The sequence below is a fragment of the Mastigoproctus giganteus genome, chromosome 3 (genome assembly GCF_048544385.1).
Source record: "Mastigoproctus giganteus isolate SK-2022 chromosome 3, ASM4854438v1, whole genome shotgun sequence".
Lineage (NCBI taxonomy): Eukaryota > Metazoa > Arthropoda > Arachnida > Uropygi > Thelyphonidae > Mastigoproctus > Mastigoproctus giganteus.
The window spans coordinates 221,312,161-221,337,894 of NC_143577.1; the positions used below are offsets into that span (position 1 = coordinate 221,312,161).

A 25,734-nucleotide genomic window follows, 5' to 3' on the forward strand; every position below is an offset into this window, starting at 1 on the left:
CCTTTGCCACCTCCTTTAATATAACTGGATATCTCCCATCCACCCAAGGTGCCTTTTTTATATTTAACTTCAACAATTTCTCCTCCACTTTGCTCTCAGTTATTAGAAAATAATTTACCTTCCTGTTAGAATATGATAAACATCTGGCCCTCTGCTCCTTGAATAACTCCTCATGTGTGAATATAGATGCAAAATACTCATTTAGTTTGGCAACTATCTGAGAATGATCATCTACAGTCAAACTATTGATATCAAGTGTACCAATCTGATTCAGCCCCTTCCTTTTAAAGTTTATATAAGTAAAGAAGTCTTTGATGTTTTTCTTTGCATCCTTTGCCAAAGATTTCTCATAATCTGCTTTCACTTGCCTAATCTTCTTTGTGACTTGATTACAGACTAGCTTATATCTATCATAGGCTTCTTTGTCACTTGATAATTTATATGCATCCCATGCATTTTTCTTCTCTGAATGTCAGAGATGTCAGATGAACTAATGCCACGAGTCTCATTAATTGATCTGTCATCCATTTGGGCCTAAACTTAGAACAGCATTTCTTAGTTGGAACAAAAAAACCTAGTAACTTCCAAGATTACTTCCTTGAATGCTTCCCATTTAGAATTTGATGTTGGTAACATCATCAGTTGGTTCCAGTCTATACAATTTAAAAAAGCTCTGAGACCATTGTAGTCACCTTTACAAAAGCAAAAACCCTTCCCTTTACCCCTCATGGTAGTTACAGCTTTAAATAAATCCCACATGAGTATACTGTGATCATGCCCCCTAGTGGTTCCTTTTTTTTTTGTAAATTCTTAATGCATGAATAATCACTCCTCATAATCTGATCAAGAGTGTTACTCCCTCTGGTTTCCTCTCTAACATGCTGCTGTAGAAAACAACCATCCAATAAATCCACAAAAGCCTTGCTAGTGTGCAAGTGACCAACCCACAAGTTCCAGTCTATATCTGGAAAGTTAAAATCCCAAATTATAAGACACTCTGATTTATTGGCCCACTCTATTTCTCTGTATAATTGTTCATTGTACTTATCAGAGTCATTAAGCCTATAACAAACTCCTACCCTCATTTTTGCTTTCCCAGTGTTTATGTCACACCAAAAACTAACTCAATATTGCACTGTCCATCTGTGTCAACTGGATGTACTTCCTTAGATTTTGTGTTTCTTAACTAACAGCATAACCCCTCTTCCCTCCCTTTCTAAACTATCCATCCTTTCCATACACATTGTACCCCCCAAATTCCAATTCTGCATTCCTTATATCTGTGTGATACCACCTCTCTGATATCCCAACAATATCTGCCTTTGATGTCTTGACCATCACTTCAAATTCATCAAATTTATTTACTATACTCCTAGCATTGGTGTACATGCACCTCTTCTTACCCTTAGTTTCTCTAAGATAGCCCATGTATTTACCTGTTTTATGATTCTCAACAGTTCCTGAAATCCCCAGCAACTTGCTTTCCAGGCTGCTGCGCATTCCAATAGAAGCAGTGTGAGAATCATTTCCACCTCTGCCTGCGGCTACTGTTAATCTATTAGTCTGTGAATCCCCCCTCCCCAAGCTAGCAGTTTTCCGACCCACATAACATTGCCTTGATACTTTCAGCAAATATTCTTGCACCCTTTCTATTTAAATGTATCCCATCCCTTTAGAAGCAATCTCTCGTGTTAACAAGCACAGACCATGCTGAGAAAAATTCTATCCCACGAGCCTTGCACAATCTCTGCAGGGCTGAGTTCATTGCCAAGGCTCTCATCGTGTCTGGGCAGGATTGCAGACACTTCGAAATTGACATCTACTTGTTAAGTAAATCTGCCAATCTCCTACACTTAATGTCATTAGTGCCAACATGTACAACGATATCACCTTTTTGTGCCCTTAAAAGATGATATCTGCTCTACAATGTCATCAACCTTTGCCCCTGCAGACAGGATATTGAATTATGTTCAAGAATGTTTTTTTCTCTTCTTACAATTGCTTCAATTCTGATTATGTCACCCAGTCCAGAAAAACAGAAGCAACCCTACATAATGATTTAACCACCACTGTGCTTGACTGTAAGCACTAAACAATGTGGCCCCATTTTTTTCTTTAGTTGATCGTTTCACATAAACCCTACACAACCACAAAGACTGCTTGTTTAAGACAAAGTTTTACAGTGGATGTAGACAGGAGTTTCTCTGTTCCTGGTGAACACAGCTCAGATTTCAGGTGCGGTAAGTCATCGATTGCATTTAGAAATTAGTGTTATGCATTGTCATCCTGATCATAGTTTGTCCTTTAAAGTGACATTCTGCTTGAATTGTTGGATGGTAGTTTGTACTCCTTTAAGTGAAACACCTAGTTTTTTGCCAATACTTCTCATGGAATAACTTTCTTTATACAGAGTTATAATAGCACTTCTTTATTTAATGCTCAGTTTCTTATTTCTTGCCATGTTTATCATGAAACACACAAAACTTGCACCAATTTCTCTTTCTAAATGATGTGTGTTTGATTTTATAAGTTACACCTCTTACTCCTCAATTCACATTATTGCAAAACACTCTAGAATCATCTTCAATGTGCTAACACATTCAGGAATCATCTGCACATTTTTGGAATATACTCCAACATTCTAAAAATTTCTTAAATATTATTTTAGTTTTTTTTTTTATACATAATAGAAACTATTTAATAAAAATTGGTAAAAAAGTTGGCCCTATTTTAATAAAAACTTTGAAAATTAAAAAAAATGAAACATGATTCCAAACTTTTAGGCAGGTGTATGTATACTGAGATTTCTGTGAGCCACCTTACTTAAATGCATCCATGAAAAAGTGAAAAGTATATGAAAGTCATTCATCCCCAATTAAAGCATTCAGTTTTATGAGTTAACATGTATAAATTTTTTTTTTTTTTTTTTTTTTTTTTGGGAACTGTATTTAATCCTGAACTGGTTACACAGGATTTGATGCCACTCCAGACAATATTTCAATAATTTGTACTCTTCATCATACTCCATCCACACAGCTGAAACAGCTAAAGTTGTTTTTGAAAATGTTTCCTTTGATTTTTTAAATTCCACAAATTGCACAATTAGGAAAATTTCACAATTTAAGTTAAACCTAATTATATGTGTGTGTTGGGTGGCATCTGTCACTTACAATTATATAGCAGGCTGGATTTATTGATACATGTTTTCCTTCAATTGGTAATGCTCTCTGACTTCACGACATTGAAGTATTGTCTAGAATCAAACTGTTGATGCATGCACTTCACGTTTCATGCAACAGGCTCTCCTGTTATTGACAGGCTGGTGTCCAATTGCACGTGTTAGCTGAAGTGTGCAGGTTTTTCAATTTGCATTTCGCTTGCCGACAGGTCTAAAAGGAGTTTGTCAATAAAATGAACAGTTTTGAATTTTTTTTTTTTTTTTTTTAATTGTTAAATTTCTAATATTTCAAATGTATGGGCTTAAAGTGACCTTTGGATTCCAACCAATTGTGTTTTTGCAAAGATTCATCACTATTTTTATTTATTTATTTTTTTTTTGCCTATTAAAAAGCATCCATTCAAGCAGTTTGAATCACTACCCATCATATATTATCCCAAAGTAACTTTTATAATTGTTATAAAGTTGGATTGTTATGCATTTGACAAGCAGTGAAATAGCGAATCTGTTTACGGTTTTTTTTTTTAATCTAAAGTGTAACTAAATTTGTGAATAAGCCACTGGAACTACGTGTAGTCTATGGTCAGATAGATAATTATCAAAAAAATTTCAACCAAGATTGAATATTATTCATTTCCAACTATCACTGTGTTAATAATGGCATATAAGAGTCATACATGGCCATGTGAGAAATTTTTTTACTGATGGTTAAAAAAAAAAATTTCTTTCAAAGGGGATTTTATTAAAACAAACTAAGGATAAGAGTGAGAATTTATACTGATTCTTGTATGGTAATCCCAAACTTGAAACAATGACCTTAATAGTCTGATACAGCAGATGAACTGGAGATCAGGAAGTGAGAAGTAGCATGGTAACATTGGATTGAGCACCTTGAATATGGGAATCTGAGGTCATCAATGAATTTTCTCATGAAGGAAATGTATATGAAGGAGGATTAATTCAAAGAATCAAAATAGAGGAGATTCATAAAAAGGAAAAATTGTTAGTTCACTCAGTTTGGAGTTGGCACCTCCGTAGCCAGGTGGGAAGGAGCAGCAGTGCGTAGCACACGCTTCTTGATTAGACCGGAGTTTGAGCCCGTCACCACCAAATACGGAGGATGTGGAAAGGTCAGGGAATGACCACTGCATTTCCCAGAGCAATATGCCTTAGTTGCTAATGCTCCTAAAAACCAAATAACAAACAAACAACAGTTTAGAGTTAAATGAATGATTGCTAGTTACTGCACACTTCCTAACAGGTCTTGAAGCAAGTAACAGAATTTTAGATGCCAGTTGAGATGACACAAATGGTAATATTAATCTATAGAGAAGGAATGCATCAGTAATTGAACATTTGGTTGACAATGAGTAGATTGAATCAGTGGTGTAGGGATCATTAATTAATGTTATCTGCTCCTTTTGAATAATGTTGAAGATTTTTAGGAATACAATCCTGGATAACAGAATAGTATTCTGTGGATTTGCACAAGGTTAATGCTAAGTAGTCATGGAGTGCAATGCAAAGTTTCATTTAAGTAGTTACATGGGGCTGTGGTTTAGTCACGAGCATCCAAGGCATCTGTAACATAGCCATGGTTGAATGTTTATCACCAGTTTTGCTGTTTTTGGTCAACAATGAGGGATTCTCTATATCTACTCTGTCAAATTCACATTGCTCCTATTGTTCTCCCAATTCTACAAATCACTTAGAACTTTTTGCCTTCCTTTCTTTGGAACTCAGTTTTCTCCAATCAAACTTTCCTAACTGTAAAATAATCTTCCTTGGTGATTTTAATGTTTATAACTCCAGCTGGCTTCAGTTTTCTGATTGCATAGATCCAACTGAGAAAGACACTGAGCGTGTTGCATTACAAATGACCTTATGCAATTTGTTCATTTACCTATTAGAATACCAGACATTCCTAACCACACACACCCAACATCCTTTTCTTCAACGTACACAGTTGATGTTTATAAGCTTCTTGGTGATGGTCTTTGATTGTGTCAGTGAAATTGTTTATTCCTCATTCCACTCTAAAATCTCATTGTTTGTCTAAACCTTGCTTTTCCAGTAAATGTGCTAAGCTACTCAAGATGAGAACATAGCATATTGCAATGCATTCTCTACCACTGTCAGTGTAGTACCACAGAGTTGATACATTGCTCTGGGGTTACTGTTTCCCATATGTAGTACTTTACATTTGTCAATGTTAAACTTCATTTGCCACCTCTCAGCCCATCTGCTCAACCTTTCCAGATCCTGTTGCAGCAGCATAGCATCAGTAGTGTCCTTAACAACCCTGCCAACCTTTGTATCGTCTGCAAACTTGGACATTAAGCTTGATATACTATCATCAATATCATTTCTAAATATGGAAAACAACAATGGACCCAACACTGAACCCTGAGGGACTCCACTAATAACATTAGTCCACGATGAGCAGTGTCCATTGATTACCACTCTCTGTCTTCTCCCCTTCAACCATCCCTTTATCCATAGCAGCAATTTGCCTCCAATGCCACACTGCTCCAATTTGTGCAGCAGTCTTCCATGTGCAACAGTATCAAAAGCCTTTCTAAGATCCAAATATATAATATCAAAGTTATTCCCTGCAGTTCTTTTGTGACTGCATAATAGTATCCAATCAAATTGGTTAGGCAAGACTTTCCCTTAACAAAGCCATGCTGTGTCCGAGCTCTAACTGAAGTCTTGTCTAGATGATCCTGCAGTGCTTCTTTAACCAGTGCCTCCATTAATTTTCCTGGAACAGAAGTTAAACTCACAGGTCTATAATTACTTGTGTCATCCTTTGATCCTCCTTTGTGAATTGGGGTCACATTTGCACATCTCCAGTCTATGGGTACCTCCCCTGAGTCCAAGGAAGCTCTCATAATTATAGCTAAGGGTTTGCTTACTTCCTTTGCTGCCTCCTTTAATATAACTGGATAGATCCCATCCACCCCGGGTGCCTTTTTTATGTTTATCCTCAACAATTTCTCCTCCACTTTCCTCTCAGTTATTACAAAATCATCTAGCTCACTGCCAGAGTTTACTTCACCTCTGACATTCCCCTTCCTGAATAACCCCTCATGTGTGAATGTAGATGCAAAATACTCGTTTAGTTTGTTAGCCACCTGAGCAGAATCATTAACTGTTGAACCATCAATATCCAATGGACCAATCTGATTCATCCCTTTCCTTCTAGAGTTTACATAGGTAAAGAACTCTTTTCTGTTTTTCTTTGCATTCTTTGCCAAAGATTTCTCGTAATCTGCCTTCACCTGCCTAACCTCCTTTGTAACTTGGTTACAGATCAACTTGTATCTATCATAGGCTTCCATGTCACCCATTAATTTATATGTATCCCATGCATTTTTCTTCTCTGCCATATGTCTCATTTGTTCATCTGACATCCATTTAGGCCTAAACCCTGAACAATATTTCTTAGTTGGTATGTAAAGCCTAGTAGCTTCCAAGATAAGTTCTTTGAATGCTTCCCATTTTGAATTTGCTGTTGGTAACATCATCAGTTGGTCCCACTGTATAGAATTTAAATACTGTCTCAGACCATCGTAGTTGCCTTTACGAAAGCAAAAACCCTTCCCTTTACCCCTGATGGTAGTTACCTCTTTGAGTAAATCCCACTTCAGCACACTGTGATCACTGCCACCTAGTGGTTCCTCTATCTGCAGATTCTTAATGCATGAAGAATCACTACTGATAATCAGATCAAGAATATTACTCCCTCTAGTTGCCTCTTGAACATGCTGATGTAGAAAACAATCATCCAATAAATCCACAAAAGCCTTGCTAGTGTGTTAGTGACCAACCCACAAATTCCAGTCAATATCTGGGAAATTAAAATCCCCCATTATAAGACTCTTTTTGAGTGAAGAATATATTGTGGTTGTAAGGATATAAATGTTATTAACACTAATTGAACCATTTGAATTTATTTAAATGAATTATGTTCTGTAAAAGTATAATATAAAATAAATTAAACTCAAACATAAAGAACTAGTTAACAGTTAAAGATATTTCTGTATTCCCTATTCAAGATTCCTGTCATCCGGCCTAAGGATTGAGATATTAATGAAACCAAAACTAGACTAAGTTAGTTTTAAATATGTAAAATGCAGAAAAGATCAGAAGAACAGATCACCATGTGATGAAAGAGATACTAGAGGATCTCTTTCACATAGCTCACATAGATCACATAGCCAGTGAAACCATTCATTAATTCCACAACTCTCAAGACAGACTTGAACAGTTTCCAGAGTTCGTCGCTATCCCACTTATTCAAAACACAAGCTACAAAATCTCCCAAACTGTCGAAAGAGATGGCATCAAATCAATTTTTTTGGATGTACTTAAAACACAAGCATCAGTGATCAACCATTGATTTTTTTTCAGCAGTCCTTTGTACCAACTGATGTCTCAGTGCAGCAAACTTACATCAGAGAAACTTGCTAATCTTTCATTAAACACTTAAGACAAATCAAAAGGGTATTCAATTTGCAAGAACCTACAAAAATTGGACACTGTATTTCATTGTACCATTTGCCTTTGGACAAAGAGGATTCTTTCCACTGATCCTATCAAGAGACACAGAAAGCTGGAAGTATTTGTGTATTGGAGTTTTCTGCATAATTTGAACAGTAGCTTGAGGATCAAATATGGCTGTATTAATATCTTTAAACTGTGCAGCTTGTCTAACACAGAATCAGATTGTGACCAACCTCAACAAGTACCAGTTCACCAGAACGTGCTCACCCCACCCTAACCCCTACATGACCTCTGCCGTGAAACAGTCAGTCAGACATCTGCTCCCATACCCAGTGTTCCAGTTTGTGTTAGTCAAAGTTTAATCTAAAAGTTCGTAGTGTTCAATCAAGCAGACCAAACATATTTAATATGTCCTCCTAGGAATGAGCATGAACACAGCCAAGAAGATATTGTCACATCATGTGCCACCTCTGTTTCCTCATCTTCAGCAGGTTAAAAACATGGTTTTCAATGTAGAAGTATATTCTTTGGAAAACATTTAATCATTATAGTGTCAGCTTTACTGAAGGTTTCTTAACCTATTCTTATGCAACACTACAATTATATGAAACCACAAACTGCTAGTAATGCATGCATTACTTTCCTTTATGGTTTCAATTTGTTTGTTCAAAATTGTGGAAATATTTGTGACATGCAATATTGCAGGCCATAAGTCACCAGTTGAGAGGCAAATGATCTAATGTGAATATGCCATTTCATTGGTTTATTAACTAATTACCATTTGTAAGGTCCTAACTTTTATTCAACAAATTTTAAATGAAAAACAGAAAAAAGAAACAACTATTTTAACATTTGTTACATTGAATTTTCTTAGGTGATAAAGGACCAAAGTTAAAAACAGGAAGATTTAATTTAGAGGATATTGTAAGTAATTCTTTCAGTCCCAAAAGATTCAATGGAACATGGATATCAGGTACTAAACCTTTTCTTATATATATTTTTTTAATTAAATTGAATAATATCTGTATAAATTAAATATCATAAATTTAAAGTGATATAGCTAAAAAATTACAATAGATTTCCAGTGTTTTGAATATTTATTCAAAACACTTCTGATTTTCTTTGTTAGATAAAGAGTATGTCTATCGGGATGCAGTTGGATCACTTGTTTTGTACGATGCAGAGAAAAGAAACATAACATTCCTTATGTCAAATACAACTTTTGTAAGTGATCATTCTTTATTTTCTTTAAATTTCTGAATAAATTTTAAATCATGTTTGAATCCTATATATTAAAATTACTGGTATAAGACTTCTAGTTACTGTGTTGCTATCATAAATAAAATAAACAAGGCTTCCTTAATGTACTGTAATGGAGATCAGTTACTTATATTAAGGAACTTTGCTATTTATTTTATTTATTTTTAAATCTAATAATAAATATTTAAAAGTATATAGGTTTGTAATAGTCATTGTAATTTATAGGCATGCAAAATGAAGGAAAAAATAAATTTCTCATGTTGTCTCATAATAAATGCTCTGATATTGAGACTTATGAATGCAAAATATTTTAAAAACAGGTTTCGAATTATCAAACAGTTCATTCATTACAAACAGATGAATGAACTGTTTGTTTTCCAGAACGAACTTTAATTCAAGTACATTATCTATATACAGGTAAGAATATAATTAGTATTATTGTCTATATAACAGGTAACAGTGTACTTTAATATTTTCAATGTCAGTTCAGTTCAATACCTTTTTCCTACTCTTGTCCCTGTCAACCCTGTTTATATTATACAACATGAATAAATGGTTCTAATTCTACCTTTTCTTTGATCTATTTCACTGGCCTTTGGAGTTTCTCTCCAACACCATAATAAGTAAGGCACCTCCATAGCCAGGTGGGAAGGAGCAGCAGTGCGTAGCACATGCTTCTTGATTAGACCGGGGTTCGAGCCTGTCACCACCAAATACAGAGGATGCGGAAAGGTCAGGGAATGACCACCGCATATCCCGGAGCAATATGGCCTTAGTTGCTAATGCTCCTAAAAACCAAATAACAAACAACAAACAAACATAAGTACACTCTCATTGAGTCTGAAAATTCTTTTCATTCCTTTGGAGTTTCCCTCCAACACCATAATAAGTACACTCTCATTGCTTCTGAAAAGACTGTTTTATGCTTGTTTAGAATTTAATTTTTATGTCACAGATTTTTGGAGCACTGTATGCAGTTCAACCTAAAATATTTTAAAAAAATTTTAAATTTCCAAAATCTGAAAAAGGCTTTACAAATGATCCCGCACAACTTTTCATATATCTACTAGAATGCCAGACAGTCCATCAAAGTACACTTTCAACATCATTATTCCTTTAGACACCTCAGATCACAACTTGATTATAGTCTGTTCTGTAATGGACTCATATGGATATTCTCATTTGGCATTACATGAATACAAAATGAGATGAACTGTGTGATTTCTATTCTTCTTTTCCTTGGTTGGATTACTGTTTTAAATCTTCTGATCCCAGTATTTGCTGAAATTGAGACAGTGAAATTATTCTTTTAGGGATTAAATCCTTTATTCCACATTCCACCCTAAAATCTTGTCCTTTCTCTAAACCTTGGTTTTCCAATAAATGTGCTAAGGCCATTCAAAATAAGAATGTAGCATATATGCTTGTATCTAAATCTCCGGCTTCATTTTGTGCCTATGCTAAGCTTACAACAATTATATAAAATTATAAGTTCAATTTTCAACAGGCTAAGTGCAGAAAACTTACTTCTTGTCCAAATGGTAGTCATGCATTCTGGTCTCTTTATCAGAGCTATTGGCTGCAATTTCTGTCCATCTATACTCTCACCTCTGTTACAACCTGATAGTTCTAATGAAACCTCAGCTAAAGATAAAACCAACTTACTAGCATCCTATTTTCCTTCTAACTCTTGTATTGATCTACTCGGTAAACCACCTCTATCATACCCACTACACTCTACTTAATTCTACCCAACAGAAGAATGTTAGAAGAATTCTGAAGTCTTGATACCAAGAAAGCTCCAGGTCCTGATGGCATTTTTCTGCTTGTTCTCAACACCTTTGAACTTGAGCTTGCTTCTGTTCTGTGTTACCTTTTTACACTTTCTTAGTTTTATAGTGTTTTTCCTTCTACTTGTAAATTGACTCATATCCAGCTAGTTCATAAAAAGGGCAATAAATTCCTCTCATCCAGCTATTGCCCCCGTTGCATTTACCTCTACTCTTCCCAGACTAATGGAGAAATCCATCAACTGCCACCTCTTCAACTAGCTTGAAACCTTCGATCTGATCAGTGATCACCAATATGGATTCCATCAATGTCAGTCCATTGCAGATGTGTTGGCTTATGTTACTCATCTTTAGACAGATTTATTGGAAAAGTTTGAAACTCAGCAGTTGCTCTTGACATTTCTAAAGCTTTTGATCATGTTTGGCATAAAGGTCTTCTAAACAAGCTCTCATTTTTATGGATTGCTGACTGTTTTTGGTAATTGGGTATCCAGTTTTTTCTCTGACATATTTGCCATCTTCTAACTTCTTCATTAATCCTGATGTTCCTCAAGGTTAGGTTCTTTCTCACCTTTTTTTACCCCTATGTATATTAATGACCTTCTATTGACCAGAAATGCTAACCATAGTTTTGATGATGATAGCATACTACATTCCACCTTCCAGTTTGAGAAATGTTACCCTGCACAAAGTGCCTCAACATCTTGAATATCCACTACCAATAATTCCTTAAATGTTGATCTATATTTAAAACTCCTTGATGTGGGCACCCCGTACATAGTGAGAGGACCATCCAGTGATAGTGATGCTGCTGGTCCTACAGATTAGTATCACCGGGATCCAATGCCCACAGCCTACCACCATAGGAATCCAGTGTGTTTGCCATGCACTGAAACCCATGGAAACTCAGAAAGGGGATCCTGGTGGTTGAGGGGCCCAGCATCAATATACCACTTTAGCCCCTGCTTTAACAAGGCAGTTGTTCCTGGGGTGGCTTGCCCAGGATCAATCAGCTAGTGAGTTTGCCTTCAAAGGTCAACTGTATCAATGCTATGCCCCTATCCATACATTTCTGCCACTGATCTTTCTATCTGCTCCCCTTCTCTCCTCCCTTCACTTACTTGGAGGTGGATGGGAACCCATATAGAAGTGATTACTTCCATGTGATAACCACCCTACTTAGTGGGAGATCATGTCTATCTTTTAGGTTACTGCAGTGGAAGATTAATCAAGCTGACTGGATGCCTTTCAACATCTGGCAAAGTTTAACATCACTACAGTCAACTAGCACTAAGGTGGTATGGATAAAATCCAGAAAATGAAGGGAAAATATACACTTGCCCTTTATCAATCCTAGAGTATTATGGATGCACTATTGCAGAGACAAGTGCAATACCCAATGCTCTTGAAGAAACATTTTGTAAAATCTCTTCAGTATCATCTTATCCCCCAGAGTTCCTCGTCCTGAAATAGAAGAATAAAAAACAGGCTCTTAGTTTCACATCAAAGGGCTTTTATCCTTACAATGAGCCATTTACTATACAGGGGCTAAAAAGAGCTTTAATTCATACTAAGGCAAGTGCTGTTGGACAGATGATATCCATTATGAAATAATTAAGCACCTTTCACTAAAATCTATGCTCTTTCTGTATAACAATTTTTCTTGAAGAGTGGTTTCCAGGCACCTGGTGTAAGACAACTTTTCTTGCTTTTGCTAAGCTAGGAATGAAAAATTACTACCAACTATCGACCAATCGCTTTGACTAGCTGTGCAGAATCCTGGAGAAAATAGTTAATGCTTGTCTTTTGTATCATTTAGAACCAAATGACCTTCTCTCCAGCATGCAGTACAGCTTCCAAAGAAACAGGTCCACTCTGGACCATTTAATTAGACCGGAAACATTCATCCAAGGTGCTTTCCTAAAATGAGAACGTCTGGTGTCTATGGCCTTTGATATGGAAAGAGCATATGATACAACTTGGAGATTTGGCATTTTAAAAGACCTATATAGCCTTGGTTTTAGTGATAATCTCTTTGTTTTTATTAAAAACTTTTTATCCAAATGATCTTTCCAAGTTCATATAGGATCCACACTTCTTTTCCCTTTTGCCAAGAGGAGGAAGTACTACAAGGCTTGGTTTTAAGTGCTGTGCTTTTCATTATCAAAATACATTCCATCACAGAACCTTCCTCCAACTGTGTATAGTAACCTCCATGTTGATAAATTTAGCATATTTTCCCAGTCATGCAATGTGAAAATTATTGAAAGACAACTGTAACAAGCCATTGATTGCCGTAACTCCTGAGTACTGGCTAATGGATTCAGGTTCTTGCTGAAAAAAAATTTTTACATTCATTTTTGTCACAAGCATAATTTTCATTCTCCCAAATTGAGGCTTGGACAAAATTTTATTCCAGTAGTACTAGAAACAAAATTCTTGGGATTCATATTTGATAAAAAGTTGACTTTTCTTGAACATGTCCATCAACTCCATTCAAAGTGCACAAGATACTTCAATAATATTCTCTGTGCTCCCTTTTCTGCTTCTTGGATTGCAGACTGATGCACCTTACTTTGCATCTACCATGCTGTGCGACCTAAACTAGATTACAGGTCCCAGATATATGCATCATCCAGAAACAGTGTACTTTGTTAGCTGGACTTCATTCATCATCAGGTTATCCATATTTCTGCTTGAGCATTTTGAACATTTCCTGTCCAGAGCCAATATGTGGAAGCAAATGAACCACTGTTATCAGTTCAGTGGAAACAGTTGTCTCATAAAGTATTCTTTAAAACTGAAATCCCTGCCCGACCATCCTACATGAACATCCTGTTTTTGAGCCATGATGGGAAAACTTGTACAACACCCATCAGACTGCCAATCGTCCTTTCTGTATTCATGTCCAAGTACTACTGCAAGCTTTACATATCATGGTAGACAACCCAAATGAAAACAAATCTTCCATCTTGGCATGCTCACATTCTAGCATGTGACTTTTCCCTTAAAAACTGAATAAAGTCTGATACTCCATCATCTGTCTAACTGCAGCTCTATTCAGCATACCACACTGAACATTCTGACTTCTTGCCAGTTTACACAGACAGCTTGAAGTCAAAATCACACGTAGGAGTTGCAGCTGTCTTTCCAGACACTACTATATCTGATCAGATTTTCCCTGAATGCATCATATACACTGCACAGCTGCACACCATACAGTTAGCCTTCGATCACATCACAGCTTTCCAATACCAATGGTTCATTATATATTCTGATTCTTTGATTATATAACAGATATCTCAATGCTAATTTATTAGCACCGTGATACAATTCTCATCCTATCGTGTCTTGAATTCAGCAGATGATAAATTCTCTCTCTAAATGTAATTTTAACATTCACAAGATTCATGGAGTGAACAGACAGTAAATAAATTATATTAGATAAAATCTTTAATTTAAACATGGCAGTCTAGTCTGTGCAGGAATTGTAGTGAGGAAGTTGTTCTTCATTGACTCTGCATAAGATACAGTCATTTTACACACACTTTCCTGCTGAGGGCTGATGACCATCCTGTGTGAGTCTTGTGACACCATTTTAACTATAAAACGTATGTTAATTGATGTATGTTTTGGTAAAACATATTTTTCACAAAATATATGTTTTACCAAACACATTTTATCAGTGCACAAAATATATGTTTTACTGCTTTTACCCATCGGACTGTGCCTTATACACACAGTCAGATTTTATCAGACAATGACTACATATCAGATGTTTTTAAATTTTTACAAATTATTAATTATTATATATATATAATGAGCATTTATTTTTAGACTGGGTATACTGCCTTTTACTCTATTTTATATTTGTATATATTTTTTGACATGGTAACCTTTCTGAAAGGAAACTAAAAACCTTTTTTCTTTTATACATTTTATGGAAAGGTCATGGTGCACTTTAAATATATATTCACTTTGCACCGAAAAACAAAAATCAAATAAAATCTATAGGTAATTTTCCAATGGGGCAAAAAAAAAAAAAAAAAAACTTAGTTAACTTCAATCTTGAAACTCCTTGTCTTATTTCTTACAATAAAAAGTCTACTGTTCTTGTGATCATCTTCAGTATCACTCAGATTTCTAGGCGTGATTGCACATCTCTAGTAGAGATTACCCTGACTTCTAATCTTTCTTAGGATATGCTTCACAAATATTGCTTTCTCTATGTCAATAAAACTCTGTTTTCTTTTTTTGCCCTTAGCATTACTTTTCTTCTAAACAATTCACTGTATAAATTTTAAATCTTCCCTGCCATAATATATTTTTCCCACATTTGGCCTGGTGCTCCAAATTCTCTCTAGCATCTAGACTCTGTCCAAAATTGGGCAGCCAGGTTAATTAATCACCCATCTCTTGGAAAGTTTCTCCACTCTTTGTCTCACAGACATTCAGTTTCTACTGTATGCCTTTTCTGTAGATACTTAACTGTTCTTCTGGATTGGCATCTGCAATTCCCCCACTCCCTTCCAAACTAGTTCAAACACATGCTGAAACCTATCAGCATTGATTAACTGTCAAACTCCAAACTCACAGAATAAACATTTCCTCCTCTTCATTTATCTGATCAACTTTCAGACATCAGTCTTTCCCTCAGCTTTCCCTTATTTATCCCTCTCAGCATTCTGGAACAACCTGCCTCCACATGTATTTCCTGAATTACAATCTACAGAAATTCAAATCTAATATTACCTTGTATTGTCTTCTGTCTTCCAATCTTCAGCCTGCACACGGTACTTACTATAGATTCTAATACCTTTCATATTTGTGGTTTCATAAAAAAATAAACAAACAAATAAATAAAATAAGAAAAATTTTAAAAATACTGGAAGTGGAGAGAAAGCTATTATGATCCTCCTGATGGGCTTGCCAGACTCTGATTGCTATAGGGTAACACCACTGGCCAAGCCCACTTACCTTTATAAAAATAAATTCCAGTAATATCTAGGGCCCATCAGGCCATAACAAACACCATACATAATACACATGAACACACACGTTCTTGAAGGAAAATGTCTTTATCCAAACAGAATAGTAATTATTCGTATATTTGATATTAATCAATAGTGTCGTCAGATTGCTAGAAATACAAATTGGAGTTAGTAGTGTTGACTCCACTAAATCTAAGTAGTAGTATGCTAATGCTGCTTGCTATTTGTAAAGAATTTTTGGACTATAAATCTAGAAGGTTAGAAGCCAGCAGTTATCCACAATAAAGATACACAATCTTTCTATAAATCTGAGTGATGCCAAAACTATAGCATTACTTTCCTCAATTTGAAACTGTGCCCCCTCAGGTTCTTAGTCTGAGCAAGACGAAGAATCCCATCAGCATCCAGCTTGCTCAACCCATTCAAGGCCGTATAGACCTCAATCAGATAACCTCGCAGGTGCCTACTCTACAGGCACTACAATTTGTAGAACTTAAGCCTTTCTTGGTAAGAGCACCCCTTTGTTCCCCCTCACCAATCTTGTTGTCCTTCTTTGTACTCGTTCTAGCAACTCTACATCCTTCCTAAACTGAGGCCTCCAGACCTGTACACAGTACTCTAGGTGTGGCCTGACCATTGCCTTGTATAACAGGATTATCACCTCCCTGTCCATGCTAGCAAAATTCCTATATATCATTGACAAGACCCCATGACCTGCCCTGGCAGCCCATCTTCACTGCTCAGCGAACTTCATATTTGGCTCCACAATTACCCCCAGGTCTTTTTCACTTTCCACTTCCCTGAGTGTGGTACCACCCAGTTGGTACGTTTCTCTTTGGTTATTGCTACCCATATGCAGTACTTTGCATTTGTCAATGTTAAACTCCAGTTTTCACTTCTCAGCCCATTTTCCCAACTTATCTAGATCCAGTTGGAATAGCATACTGTCATTACTGTTGTTAACAACCCTGCCAACCTTTGTATCATCTACAAACTTCGACACTAAACCTGATATACTTTCATTAATATCATTGATAAATATACAAAACAACAATGGGCCCAACACCGAACCCTGAGGAACTCCACTAATAACATTTGTCCACGAAGAGCATTGTCCATTGATTACCACTCTCTGTTGTCTCCCATTCAACCATCCTTTTATCCATTGTAGCAGCCTACCCTTGATGCCATACCTCTCCAATTTGTACAGCAGTCTTCCATGTGCAACAGTATCAAAAGCTTTCCTGAAATCCAAGTATATGATATCAAAATTATTTTTGGCAATCAGTTCCTTTGTGAACACATCATAGTAAGCAATCAAATTGGTCAGACAAGACCTCTATTTGACAAACCCATGCTGTGTCTTAACTATTACTGCAGTCTTGTCTAGATGATCCTGCAATGCTTCTTTAACCTGTGATTCCATTATTTTCCCTGGAACACAAGTTAAACTAACAGGTCTGTAGTTACTTGTGTCACCTTTTGAACCTCCTTTGTGAATTGGTGATACATTTGCATACCTCCAGTCCATGGGGACTTCCCCTGAGTTCAAGGAATCCCTCATAATTATGGCTAAGGGTTTGCTTACTTACTTTTCTGCCTTTAATATAACTGGATAGATCCCGTCCACCCCGGGTGCCTTCCTTATGTTTAACTTCAACAATTTCTCCTCCACTTTGCTCTCAGTTATTACAAAATCACTTAGCTCCCTGTCAGCAATTGATAAAATTCTGGCATTCCCCTCATTGAATAACTCCTCATGTGTGAATGTAGATGCAAAATACTCATTCAGTTTATCAGCTACCTGAGCATGATCATCAATAGTCAAGCCATCTATGTTAAGAGGTCCAATCTGATTCATCCCTTTCCTTCTAGAGTTTACATAAGTAAAGAACTTGCTGTTTTTCTTTGCATCCTTTGCAAAGATTTCTCATAATCTGCCTTTGCCTGCCTAATCTTCTTTGTGACTTGATTACAGACTAGTTTATACCTGCCATAGGCTTCTGTCGCCTGATACTTTATATGTATCCCATACATTCTTCTTCTCTGCCACTACCCTCATTAATTCATCTGACATCCATTTAGGCCTAAACCTTGAACAGTATTTCTTAGTTGGAATGAAAAGCCTAGTCGCCTCCAAAATTAAGTCCCTGAAGGTTTCCCATTTAGAATTCTGTTTGTAACATCATCAGTTGATCCCACTGCACAGAATTTAAAAACTGTCTGAGACCTCTGTAGTCACCTTTACAAAAGCAAAAGCCCTTCCCTTTAGCCTTGATGGTAGTTACATCTTTAAATAATTCCCACATCAATACATTGTGATCACTGTTGCTCAGTGGTTCCTTTATCTGCAGATTCTTAATGCATGAAGAATCACTACTGATAATTAAGTCAAGAGTATTACTCCTTCTGGTTGCCTCTCGAACACGTTGCTGTAGAAAATAGTCATCCAATAAATCCACAAAAGTCTTGCTAGTGTGCGAGTGACCAACCCACAAGTTCCTGGAAAGTTAAAATCTCCCATTATAAGACAATCTGATTTACTGGCCCACTCTATTTCTCTGCACAATTGCTCATTATACTCATCAGATTCATTAGGCCTATAACACACACTTACTCTCATTTTTCCTTTCCCAGCACTTATTACATACCAAACAGACTCATCAGTGAATTGTCCACCAACATTAATTGGATGCACTTCCTTAAATTTTATGTGTTTCTTAACTAACAGCATAACCCCTCCTCCCTTCTATCCTATCTATCCTTCCTATACACATTGTACTCCCCAAATTCTAACTCTGCACTGCCTATATCTGTGTGACACCACATCTCTGATATCCCAACAATATCTGCCTTTGATGTCTTGACTAGCACTTCAAGCTCATCAAATTTATTAACTATACTCCTGGCATTGGTGTACATGCAAGTATACATGCACCTGTTCCTGCTCCTAGCCACCCTAACACAGCCCATATATTTACTTGTTCCACTATGACTACCACCAGTCCTGGAAATCTCCATTACCTTGCTTTCCAGTCTGCTGCCCATTCTAATAGAAGCTGTGCAAGAATCACTTTTGCCTCTGCCTGCGGCCACTGTTAACCTTTTAGTCTGTGTATCCTCCCACTCTAGCAGTTTTCTGACCCACCTAACACTGCCTCGATAGCATCAGCAAATATAAGATACACTTGTATTCTAAAGATAAAATTTCTTTGTGTGTTATGGTATGATGGTTTCTGCCCTAATTCTAAAAATATAAATTTTAGGATGCAGTCTGTGGCCTTAGTAAATTTTAGAATATGCCCTTCAGCTTGGTCTCAACAGACTCTAGAAAGAACTATCTTTCAATAATGAAGTTATAAATGACAAAAGTTTTCAAATTTTGTACTCTTTCATTAGTGGGTTCAGTGTTATTTTACATACTCTATTACTAGAGACACACCTACATGTTATTGGCCTCCCTGCAAAATTTTTGAAATCTCTTCCCTGTTCTTACACAACCTTACAAAATCATGATTAGTTGGATCCCTAATTTATCAATCTCCACTGAATTTGACCTGGTGGTATAGTAGTTTCTTCTATGTTTATGATTGCGATCACTAGCAAATCAAGAGGACACAAAAACGTGGGCCTTTTTTCTGTCTTTTCTGCTTCTGTTCTGAGAAAAGCTTAAAAACATGTAAGCTATATATGTTTTGAAGTTATTCATTGTGGCTTTTTTTTTTTTTTTTTTTGTGCAGTCTGATATGAAGTTCTTTGAGCAGCGCAAACAGGCTGTCAGGACAGCTCGTGGGGTTTTGTGAGCAATATACAAGAATTTTGCTAGCAGGGACAAGGAGGTGATTATCCCATTGTATAAGGCAGTGGTCAAGCCACATCTTGAGTACTGCATACTGGTCTGGAAGGCTTATTTTAGGAAGGATGTAGAGCTGCTTCAATGGATGCAGAGACGGGCAATGAGATTGGTGGGGGAGATAAAGGGGTTCTCTTACCAAGAAAGGCTTCAGTTCTGCAAATTGCAGCATCTGGAGACTAGGCACCTTCAAGGTGATCTTTTTTTTTTTTTTTTTTTATGAGAACCCCAAACACGCGAGGTATTATAACCTATAGTACTTAGTACCGTGCTTGGGTTGGAGGTTGAGAAGACGAAAGAAGATATTTGTTGACATTGGACTTGAACTTCTGTAGATTGTAATTTTCAGGAAATACGTATGAAGGAAGGTTGTTCCAGAAAACGGCAGTTGAATGAATAAATGAGGAAGATGAAAAGTTGGTTCTGTGGGTTTGAAGTTGGACAGTAAATGGATGTTGGCTGGTGGCGGCATGTGTTCGGACTGTTTTGAAAGAGAGAGCGGGAATTATAGAAGCCAATTCAGAAGAACAGTGCCCATGGAAGTATCTGTAGAAGAGGCATGCAGCAGAAACAGTGCGTCTATGAGAAAGCGAGTGGAGAGACTCTGTTAGAGATGAATCATTAATTAACCTAACTGCCCTCTTCTGAATGGAATCAAGAAGCCTGAGAGAGGTTTTGGGGGCACCACCCCGGATGTGGGAACAATATTCCATGGCAGGGCGGATTTGCAATTTATACAGAGTGAGCAGCTGTTTGGGAGAAAAGTAACGCCGAGAGCGAAAGAGAAAACCAAGTGTTTTAGATGCAGAGGAAGCAATATTTGTAATGTGCTTGTGCCAAGAGAGATTAGAAGTCAGGGTAATCCCCAAAAGAGATATATCATTTTGCCTAGAAATCGGAGTGTCACTAAAGATAAGCATAGGAGCAGAGGAATCCTTTTTGCGAGATATAAGACAAGATTGAGTTTTAGAAGGGTTGAAATCAACTAAGTTGTCTTTGCCCCACTGGAGAATTACCTGAAGATCGGCATTTAAGGAATTGGCAGCAGATTTTCGAGAACTTGAAGCTGATTGAGCTGGACAAGGTTTCCCAAAATGGAAAGTTGAATGCAATGTGCTATCATCGGCAAAACTATGGATAGGATTTCCAGTCAATGGGAGAAGGTCATTGATATACATGAGGAAAAGAGTGGGGGAAAGAACTGAACCTTGGGGGACACCGGCATTAGTGGAGAAGTTAGAAGACAGAGAGCCATCTACCATCACCCTCAGTGAGCGATCAGAGAAAAACCTGGATAACCAATTACTAAAAACAGTTGGCAAACCATAAGATGGAAGCTTGTTTAGAAGACCTTTATGCCAAACACGATCAAAAGCCTTTGAGATGTCAAGAGCAACTACTTGAGTTTCACCGAACCTTTCCATTGAATTAGTCCTAGAACTATCTAATTGAATTAGTCCATAAATGGGTAACATAAGCCAGAATATCACCAGTGGATCGACACTGACGGAATCCATACTGGCGATCGTTGATCAGACGGAAGGTTTCTAGGTAGTTTAAGAGTTGGCGGTTAATTGATTTCTCCATTACTTTAGAAAGAGTAGAAGTAATTGCAATGGGACGACAATTGGATGGGAGGGATTTGTCACCCTTTTTAGGAACTGGCTGGATATGAGCAAATATCCAAGCAGAAGGAAAAACACCTTTGGAATAAGAAAGTGAAAAAAGGCGGCAAAGAATAGGAGTAAGTTCAGGAGCACAGGTTTTGAGAACAAGTGGAGAAATACCATCAGGACCTGGAGCTTTCTTAGCATCAAGATTCATCAAAATCCTTCTGATATCCTTTTGACGGAAGACCACAGGAGGCATTGAATGGAGCGTGTTAGGAATGGTGGGAGGTGTTTTACCAAGATCATTAATACATGAGCTTGAAGAAAAATGGGATGCTAGCAGGTCAGCTTTATCCTTGGCTGAAGTGACAACAGACCATCTGGTTTGGACAGAGGTGGGAGCAGAGATGGGCAAAAGTTGCAGCCAATAGCTTTGGCAAGAGACCAGAATGCTCGGCTACCATTAGGGCAAGAAGCAAGTTTTCTACTCTTAGCCTGTTGAAACTCTAGTTTGGACTGATTAATAACTGCTTTACAATTGTTGCGAGCTTTGGTGTAGGCAGAAAATGAAACTGAAGAATTAGAAACAAGCCAATTACGATATGCAATGTTCTTCTCTTGGACAGCCTTAGCACATTTAGATAAATGGTTTAGATAAAGGACGAGATTTTAAAGGTTTAGATAAAGGACAAGATTTTAAAGTGGAGTGTGGGATAAAGGATTCCATTCCTGCAAGAATAATTTCACTGACACGATCTGAGCAAACGTTGGCATCAGAAGTTTTGAAACAGTAATCAGACCAAGGAAAAGAAGAAAAGAAGTCACGCAGGTCATCCCATTTTGCATTCTTGTAATGCCAAACAATACGAGGTTGGGAATAGCCATGAGATAAAGCTTCCATTGGAGAAGAGACAATCACCAAGTTGTGATCTGAAGTGCCTAAAGGACCTCTCACTTCAACCTTGTACTTAGAAGGGTTGTTTGTGAGAAAAAGATCAAGCGTATTGGCTGTATGATTAGGATTGTCCAGTATTCTTGTAGGTAAATGAACAATCTGTGCTAGGTCATTAGTAATTGCAAAAGCCTCAGCATCTTGACCTGCTGGGTCGGTGTGACTAGAAAACGGAAGCCAGCTGGAGTTGTGAACGTTAAAATCACCAAGGAAAATTACCTCACTGTTAGGAAAGTTGGACTGGAGAAAGTCAAGTTGCAAAGAGAGGAAGTCAAAGAGCTCCAAGTGATTAGTGGAGTTGGGAGAACGGTAGAGACAACAGATGAATTTTACACAATGAGGTAGAGAGATTTTAAGCCAGAGAAGATCAAAGAGAGGAGATTCCAAATTGCCAAGTCTCTGACAGGGAATATCAGAACGGACATATGTACAAGTACCACCTTTGAGGCAAAAGGAATCATACAGCAAATTATTCATTAGATCTAATTTGTGTTTAAGGTTTTGAATGGCTTGAGCAAACTCATTGCCTGAGATTTGATTCTTCCTCTTGCTCAGACTATGCATATGAGGGGACATAAATTCAAATTGAGGAAGGACGGTTGCAGAATAGATGTGTGGGAGCTTGCCTTCAGCCAATAGTTGATTGATTGGTGGAACAAGTGTCCATCCATTGTTTTGGAAGTGGATAGTTTGAATAAATTCAAGGAAGAACTTGACAAACTATTAAAGGGGAAGGATAGGTGAAATGGAAATTTTTTTTGGCTGATGCTGTATAAGCTTGGTTTTTTTTGCATCATTTGCCACTATTAATATTAATCCCAATATTAATACTAAAATTGTTTAACTTTTGCAAATGGGCATTGCATTTGAGATTATGAAGAGTCGGACTGTTCCTCTTGATTAATGCTTGCCTTCAAAAAAAGTTTCTAACTATATGAAGATAGGACGATTTGGCTTGCTTTTTACATTTTAAATAAATTTGATTGTTATTATGTGCAAACATCAATGTGGATATTGTGTTGTAAAATAGTAGTGTGCAAGATCATTAAGAATGAATTAGATTAATATTGTAGACAATTTGTAATGAAAATGGGTTATGTAAAAACAAGTTATGAAATTTTGGAGAGATAAGGAAATTTAAGAGTGTAGATTAAATAATCAAAAATTGGATTAAGTTAGTTTTGTGTATTGAAATAGTCTTTAATGAAGATAGATGATTAGACATAAATATAAACAACAGAATAAGAAAAGTATGACACATGGAAGGTTAGTTTAAACAAACTGATTTTGTGAAAAATCAGTATTATCCAAAAGGCAAAATTATCTGTTTATAACACAGTTTTTAAGCCTATTTTAATATATGGAGCTGGAAAATTACAGTTTCAAGTAAAATAAATGTAACTAACAGAATGAAATAATGTCAAAATTAGAATAGTATTGGTAGTATTAGAATTAGTATTGACAGAAGGATGCAAAGGTTATATAGGACTGGCAAAAAAATAAATAAATAAAAATACTTTTTTATTTACATATTCCTTCTAATAATTTATCTTTATCTACTTTAAATGTATTCAAACTATCCACTTCCACAACAATAAGCAGAATAAGAAGGTATTACAAATAAGGAAATAAGAAAAAAGTTGTAGTAATAAATATTCAAAGGAAGTAAACTTTAAGATGCTATGGGTAGGTAGAAAGAACGAGAGAAGAAAGATTAGCTAAAGATATTTTAAGAAAATAAATGGTAATAGGCCCCAAGGCATTAATTCAACAAGGGAATGGTGGATTAATATTTATAAGCAAACTTTTCAAGAAAGAGGGCTTAGACTTCACTAGGCTTAAAATCCAACAGGAAATAGGATAGTAAGGAGGAAAATAGTGAGTAAAAGGTTGATAGTTGAGGAAAGCTGATATCTGATAGTTATTTGGCATGTATATTATGCCAAATAACTATCAGATTTTCACTAGATAGATTTGAATTTATGCTGTTAAATGAGACAACTAAATTATCCAGTAAAATTTTTTAGACACATTGTTATCATTATATATTTACTTGTTTTATAATAATTATTTTTATTAATTTTTATATTTTTTCTAGCGACAGCACAATGTTCAAAGTTATAGTTTGTCTTCTGATCGCAAGTATGTTCTCCTCATCCAAGAAATTGAGAAGGTATAATTTTTGGTAATTGAAAAGTGTGTAATTGAGAACTGTATAATTTTTCTTGTTTTCATTGCTTAAATATCAATTTTATTAGTAATAAAATATCAATCACATTTTGGATTAGCAAGCCTATATTTATTATTTTTAATAATAAATATAATTTTTACAGAATTACAGAATGATTTAAAACACATTTTTATTACAAATAATCATGTCAAATCATATCTTAATGCAACTTTTGCATAAAAAACAATCTAAAAGTTTTTAAAACCTAATATTAGTAAACTTCCTTATAATTATAAAGCAGCCATATAAGAAGTCGAAATATTATAGAAACTGTCTTTATGTTATAGAAACTGTCTTAAAGAATGTTAAGCAGAATTCTAAGGACACTACTGCTTATTAAATGTAACTTTGTCTAATAATGATTTAAAAATTCAATTCAAATGTACTACACCCATTATTGTCTCATTGCATTTGAATTTGATTTTTTTTCAATTATTATTTAACAGTTCAATTTAATTGCAACTGTAAAAGTACTCCATAATTTGTATAATTATCTCTTTATACTTGTTCCAGTTTTCATGTGTGTGTGTTCACATGCATGCGCTTGCACACACACATGCGAATTTCCAGTTCTTACTATTCTCCAGTATATACCTATATGCTACGACCGGAGATGTCATCGTAATATTATTTCCCCCCCCCCAAATAAATAAATAAGTAATGTAAACCTTAAAAATAGTGTGAACTGTACTGGAAATAACTGGAGTAAATCCAAGGAAACACAATAACATCTGGCCTATTGACTGATCTTTTCATGTGAATTCCAAGAACACAGTTATCCAACACTTCTGAACATTTTACAGAATTACTAATCCTCCAGTTTGAGGATAGTATTATTACTAAAATTAAGTATTATAACCACCAATCTAGAAGTAGTGGCTAATACCCACTAGATATTTTGCCTTTTCTTTCAAAAAGCAGATGGCTTTTTGCCTTCAGAATTTTTTTCTACAGGTTTTCTGTAACACAGACAGTAGCACTTAATCTCTTAGATTTTTTTTTCTTGAGAAATTCTACATAACACTGTGATATGTTTGTGCAGTAGTAATTTTTTTTTTTTTTAATTTAATTTTTCTACGATAGTTTCACATCCATATAACCAGCCATTCACATTAACAGAACTTTTTGGAGTGCTCAATAAAACATCAAATAGCACTGCTGGTCCAGATGGGATCTACTATATAATGTTAAAACAACTGAACAACAGAGCAAAAAGGTCATTGTTAAACTAGTACAACCGAATATTTTTAGAAAATGCTTTCCCAATCTCCTGGTATCACTCAATAGTTCTAGCCTTCCCAAAGGCCAGAAAGGATCGTACCTTTCCACATAACTATAGGGCAATTTCACTGACCAGTTGT

The 25,734-nt window shown here is 36.1% G+C and overlaps 1 protein-coding gene across 1 annotated transcript in view; it reads left to right on the forward strand.

Moving 5' to 3' along the window:
- The window catches only part of LOC150088762 (dipeptidyl peptidase 4-like), a 238,037-nt gene that overhangs the window by 85,805 nt on the left and 126,498 nt on the right, over positions 1 to 25,734 (forward strand). Inside the window, exons 3-5 of the mRNA XM_090370316.1 lie at positions 8,562 to 8,660; positions 8,817 to 8,911; positions 24,242 to 24,316. Coding sequence (XP_090226442.1) covers positions 8,562 to 8,660; positions 8,817 to 8,911; positions 24,242 to 24,316 — 269 coding nt within the window. The remainder of the gene's footprint in view (positions 1 to 8,561; positions 8,661 to 8,816; positions 8,912 to 24,241; positions 24,317 to 25,734) is intronic.